Genomic DNA, 6000 nt, shown 5'->3' on the forward strand with positions numbered 1-6000 from the left:
AATGAGATATATGGAAAATATTTGCTTTTACAAGTAATTGTAAATTTTGTTGGCTTAATATGTTGGTTTTTTAATATAGCAATGAATTTACATGAGTCGAAAAAATTGCAATTTGATATAGAGAATGGATATTTTCTATTGAAATGTGTATTAATTCTTTTAAAATTATTTCATATTAACATTTCATGTGCAGTCATCAGTAAAGAGGTAAATTTTTTTTAAAAATATTATTAATTTCACTTTAGTCTATTTTTTTATTTCATTTAATTTATTTTTAAAATTTTCTAATTTACATAATATATTTGATTAAATAAAATAAATGATTAATTATAACACATTTTTATATATTATCGTAGATTGAGAATATAAAAAGAGTTCTTGAAGATATGAAGGAATTAAGAAAATACTGTTTTTTAAAAAAAGAGGTAATTATCAATTATTATTATATTAGAATAATTTTAATTATTTTTTGCAACACTAACCTCTAAAGTTAAATTTTACACACCGAAAACTGTGTGTAAAGAAGCTCTTTTTAAAACGGTGTGTAAAGTGATTTACTTTACGCACCGAAATTTATCTTACATAATATAAGGATATGGTTTTAGACCATACAAAACCACAAAATTAAAGAAAGAACTTTACTTTTAAATTTATACACTCCCGCTTAATGATATTTTTCCTGATCTTCGATTGATTTATTTAATTCTATACAATCGAAATTATTCTAATAGAGAGTTGGAATTCTTCATGATAGGTACTCAACTTTAGAGGTGGGTGTTGCAAAAAATGTTGTACACGTGCGTAAATCTGATTATACTCGTATAATCACTCACTTTACGCACTTGTATCATAAATAACTATTTTATCATCAGATTGATTGGTTTTACACACAATTAAATTGTCTCCATTTCGATTTTTCAACTTACGGATTTGATAATTTTGGAATTGACTTTACATTGAAGGTAAAAATTTTTATAGAGAGGAGAGGAGCGGACAACAGTGGATCATTTCAGATTTTTGGTAGTTTTTTTAAATCATTTTTTCGAAAATGAAAATGATCCACTATTGTCCACTCTCCCGTATATAAAATATTTATTAGTTTATTTATTAGTTTATAGGAAGTGTCTTTTTATATGTTTGTCTGTCTGTGGTACTCCAAGTGGTAAACCCAACAGTGAAATAATGTTCGATATTACAGGTACCTATATTATGAAACATACACAATGTAGGTACTATAACATTTCTTAAACAAGATTAATAATAAGGAAATTTTTAATAATAATTTTATATAGGTATATTATATATAATGTTATATAATCATAATAATATATCTTATATGCATATCAGTATTTTGTTAAAATTCAAACTTGATAACTACTGACCTCTTTGGATTTATGAAGAAACTTCCTAAGAAGAAAACTCTTGTGGTAAAGTTCCTTCACCATATTTCATTACCTTCCGAGTAATAAATTCAACTGAATTAAAAGTTACAAAATAATTTGATGCAGAGAATTTATTTTTTCTAAAAAATTTAAATAATTTAGGTAATGAATGCTTTTGTAAAATAATATATATGTAATAAGTAATAATAACATACAATGTGTATAAAATATTTTTCATTATTTTATTATCATTTATCATGTATAACAAGCGACAAATGTCAAAAATAAAAATTACGGATATAATTTCGTGAATATGAAATTTTTTTTCATTTCTTTCAGTAACTATTAGGTATTTGTTTAATATAGAATCTAGGAAAAAAGGTTAAAATTCCCAGTGGAGAAATTAGTCATCTGAATGTGAATGGTGTCGTTTTGTGCATGCTCATAGCAAGCGCAGTCGTTTGCCTTCAACGGCAGCGACCCCATTCGATACATTCTTTCTCCCTCTTCTCACCTAAGGAAATCGGTATAACTATCAAGAAAGGGATTCAATAAAGCAAAAAATTCTAGGTTATGTTTATGATTGATTAGAGTAAAAATACACAAAAAGTATCAACTTTCAATGCAAAATTTTTATCATGTTTAAGTTATCATTACACATCAAAAATAAAAACTGATTTTGAGTTTACATATAATTAGAAAAAGAACTTTTAATCAAGGTAAAATTATCATACACATAACCTCTGATTTTTTGTTCCTCAAATCAATTTCTTTAGATTGAGTTTGTTAAACACTTAAATTACTTTTAAAAAAGCGTCTTTATAGTCTATCTTTTTCTTATTTAATTTAAAAAATAAAAGTATGTTATGGAATTTCTGTATATAGAAATGTGGTCAATGAGATATTTATGCAAAGAATCCGATTGAAAAAATGCAATTACTATCGTGAATAGTATCTTCAGCCTTGCTTGGAATGTAATATTTGACCGGATGCTGCACCGTTCACATTGCTTATAGGCCTTTAAGACTTTGCAATGGAATAAACATGCACCGTATTGGAATGTACAATAAACTGTTAATTCATCCCCTCAGTGTGTATATTCACTGACTCACATATGTTATTCAATCCTCATTTCACATGCATTAAAAAAACAAAATGAGAAATATATATACTCTCTAAATCTGAATCAACGCGGATTCTCGATGATTCAACTATACCACTTAAAGTTGATTCAAATTTAGAGAGTAACAAGTTCCTCGTGCGTTACAATTAATAAAATAAAATATTTGTTATCTTATTCAAACATATAGGTATATAATTTTTTTCGTTCTCTCAGATTGAAAATTTCATATTTATCCACATCTTTTATTTACAAACAGGTGGGAATTTTTTTTCAGAATTAACAATCAATTCTCCATCACTCGTAGAAGGTACCCAAATATTACGATGACAAATAAAATTTGAATCTCCTTCAAGCACATGTTTTGAAATGCAATATATTGTCATTGTCGTATCCCATTCGTCATTCATTATTATTGCATTATCCATATTTATTCGTACACAACCTGCGGATAAAAATAATAATTAATATATTAATAATTTATTTTATTCCCTAAAAACTTGTTATATTCGGGAGGGTTCCTTGGAGTCTGTTATTGTATTTTTGAAATTTAATTTTAGACAAATACTTACGTTCACAATTTTTGTAATTAATATCACCTGTCCAATTTCCATTAATGCATCGTCGCTCTCCCATCTATGGAAAATAATTTCATGCAACATTTTTATGAAAGGTGAATATACAAATCGTTAAAAAAAATTTTCTCCTATATCTACTGAATATTAAGTTAATTTTTGAAATTTTTATTTATTTATACATTCAGAGAGTGATTTGTTTGAAACACTTTAATTATCAACTTTTGAAAACAAAATTATTTACATATATTTTTTTTTTTTGACTTACAGATAAGTTTTCTCGGACTGCTGTCATTTCTATTGTTCTTAAATAACTACCAGAATCATCGCAATTTATTCTAGCAACATTGCCATCTTCCAGAAATGTTACACTTGAACTTCCATATTCGAACGGTGGACATTTCAGTGTTTCTGTTAATTTACATTGAGGTGGTGTTTTCAACCATTTTCCATCATCACAAGTTACTGATTGTTCTCCGATCAGTGTATAATTTTCATTGCAATAATAATTTAAAGTAACCGTTTTCTTGTCAGGAAAAGTTTTCTTTACATATCCATTTGATAAATTATTAAACGTAGAATTACTTAAGCAATTATGATCTGAAATTTTTTAATTTAAATGTAATTCCAGATAAACAAAAATAAAATTTGATATTTTTCCAGCTTTATCAAAATCGACGATGTAAATATTGTTGCGATCCCATTTACGTATGCAATGATTTTGTTTCAATATTTTTTTAAGTATTCATATTAAATGTAAGAACAAAAATAAAAGAAATACTTACGATAACAGTTGGTAATTGCATATCTACTTTCATATGGTATATAACTATATGAAGGAAGCCATCTACCAGTAGATGGATTACAGTTTAAAATTTCATCTACAATAGGCTCGTAATTTGTATTACAATACAATTTCATTGACATGAACCATTTAGAAACTGAAGCTCGTCCATTTTCAACTGTAGTATGACATTGCAAAGCTGCAAAATAAATTTCATGAAATGTGGGAACAACAAATGTCCTGGAAGTGCAGGTAAAATTTGGTTTGAATTTTTCGTATTCTAATTACTTTTAAACGAAATGGAAAGAAAAAAAGAATTACTTACGTAGGCAAGTTTTGTCACTTTCAATATTTATGCCCCAAGTTCCATTAATGCATTTATTCACTCCCTGCGGATGTAAAAATATTTTTGATAAATCACATTTTATTAAAATAAATCCAATTTTTAATATACAAATGAAAAATAAAAGAAACAATACTTTGGAAATTTTTTTAAATATTAAAATACACTTACAATAGCTGCATTTAAATTTTCTGATTTTTTTTCTTTACCATTATAATAAGAAAATTCATTGCATTCTATTCTTGCATGTAGTTCTTTGCCATTCTTAGTGAATGTAGGAAAATTTTTTCTATAACGAAATGGAAGACACTCCAGTTCCTTTGTTAATTTACATAGAGGTGGATCATTAAACCATTTTCCATTTATACACATTGACCAATTTTCGCCAATCAATGTGTAATTTATGTTGCAATAATTTTTTAAAAATGTAAGTCCTGAATATTCTAGTTCTTGAAAAGCAACTTCACCATTTTCAATATTAAAATGACGTACTGAAGAACCATTAGAACACTCAATGGAATGAGTTGTAAACGATGAAAAGTCATTTGCTGTAAAAATTTTAAACAATATGAACAACGTAATCGAAAAAGTAAAAGGAAATTATTAATTCTCTTTTTTTGTACATATTTTTCCAATAGAAAAAACACTTGCCAATACATTGGGGATAATTTTTTTGTTCCCATTTTCCATTACTGCATATTATTGTTGAATTTCCACTAAGGGAATAATTTAAATCGCAGGTTAATGTCGCAATGTCACCTTCGTCATTTAGTTCAATTTGTCCATATTCAAAACTAATTTTTGGACATTTGAGATTTTCCGATAATTTACATTGAGGTGGTAGATTTGACCATTCTCCATCTAAACATACTGCCCAGTTTTTTCCTATCAATGTATAATTTTTATTGCAACTATATGCAATAAAAACTTGTCCATCGACACCAATTTTTCTATCTTCTGCCATTCCATTATCGATGTAGTAATACGTTTCGGATGTTTTCAAACACGTATAAGCTGTGTAATTTTCATAAATTAAAATTATTTCTTGAAAATAGAGTTAGCGTTAATTAAAATATATACAGTATATGAAAATTGTGAAATACTTACGAATACATATGGGTCGTTCACCACTCCATTTTCCATTAATGCAAGTTAGAGTAGAATCTCCTTGTAGTACATGAAAATCATTGCAAAGTACGAGCCCTTCGTTATAATTTTCCAGTGTAACAAATTGTGCATTCTTTATTTCCAGTGGCTCGCATTTTAATTCAGTTTCTGTAGAGGATTGTACATTTGGAATAAATATTGCGATGAAAATTGTAAGAATCAATTTATTACGATCAAAATCCATTTTTTGACTTTGTGAAAGAACACGAAAAATGTTAAATAAGTGTGATGATGATACTTCTCAACTAAAAAAAATACAATTCCGAATACTCTTATATATGACTTGTTATTAATATATTATAAAGTTTACTCAGTTTTATACTGGTTACAAAATTTAATATTTATTCGTAATTCAATATTTATTTTGCATGTGGTAAATTTTTATCATCTATAATTTACAAACATTAATATCAGTTAAAAAATTATTCCATATTAAAACATATTATTTTAGAAAAAAATATTTTTATTCTCTTATCAATTTTTTTCCTAGTAATTTATTTAACATAGGTAAAATAAAAAAGAAAAAAACCTACTCTTCAAACTATCGTGAATATTTAATTTCTATAAGTCAATTTCAAATGTTAATTTTCTTATCATATTTTTCACAATCAAGTCTTATTCTAATAGAA

The 6000-nt window shown here is 26.4% G+C and overlaps 1 protein-coding gene across 1 annotated transcript; it reads right to left on the reverse strand.

Annotated features, from left to right (window-relative positions):
- Positions 1 to 1605: 1605 nt before the first annotated feature.
- On the reverse strand, positions 1606 to 5656 carry LOC127280448 (sushi, von Willebrand factor type A, EGF and pentraxin domain-containing protein 1-like). The gene is made up of 8 exons (XM_051303421.1): positions 5312 to 5656; positions 4856 to 5218; positions 4376 to 4752; positions 4187 to 4250; positions 3863 to 4060; positions 3346 to 3677; positions 3075 to 3138; positions 1606 to 2947 (listed from the first exon to the last, which is right to left on the reverse strand). Exons 1-8 carry the CDS (start codon positions 5553 to 5555, stop codon positions 2748 to 2750), a joined length of 1842 nt encoding a protein of 613 aa, XP_051159378.1. The 5' UTR covers positions 5556 to 5656; the 3' UTR covers positions 1606 to 2747.
- Positions 5657 to 6000: the final 344 nt, after the last annotated feature.

The sequence above is a fragment of the Leptopilina boulardi genome, unplaced genomic scaffold (assembly GCF_019393585.1).
Source record: "Leptopilina boulardi isolate dan_hultmark-lab unplaced genomic scaffold, ZJU_Lbou_2.1 LbouV2_248, whole genome shotgun sequence".
Taxonomy (NCBI): Eukaryota; Metazoa; Arthropoda; class Insecta; order Hymenoptera; family Figitidae; genus Leptopilina; species Leptopilina boulardi.

What these genes read in the sequence shown, in the direction of transcription:
- LOC127280448 (XM_051303421.1), bottom strand. Translation starts at nt 5,555, where the DNA reads ATGGATTTTGATCGTAATAAATTGATTCTTACAATTTTCATCGCAATA. An exon ending in AAATTATCCCCAATGTATTG is followed by an intron (nt 4,753 to 4,855) that starts GCAAGTGTTTTT and finishes AAATTTTTACAG; the next exon opens with CAAATGACTTTTCATCGTTT. An exon ending in AAGTGACAAAACTTGCCTAC is followed by an intron (nt 4,061 to 4,186) that starts GTAAGTAATTCT and finishes TTTATTTTGCAG; the next exon opens with CTTTGCAATGTCATACTACA.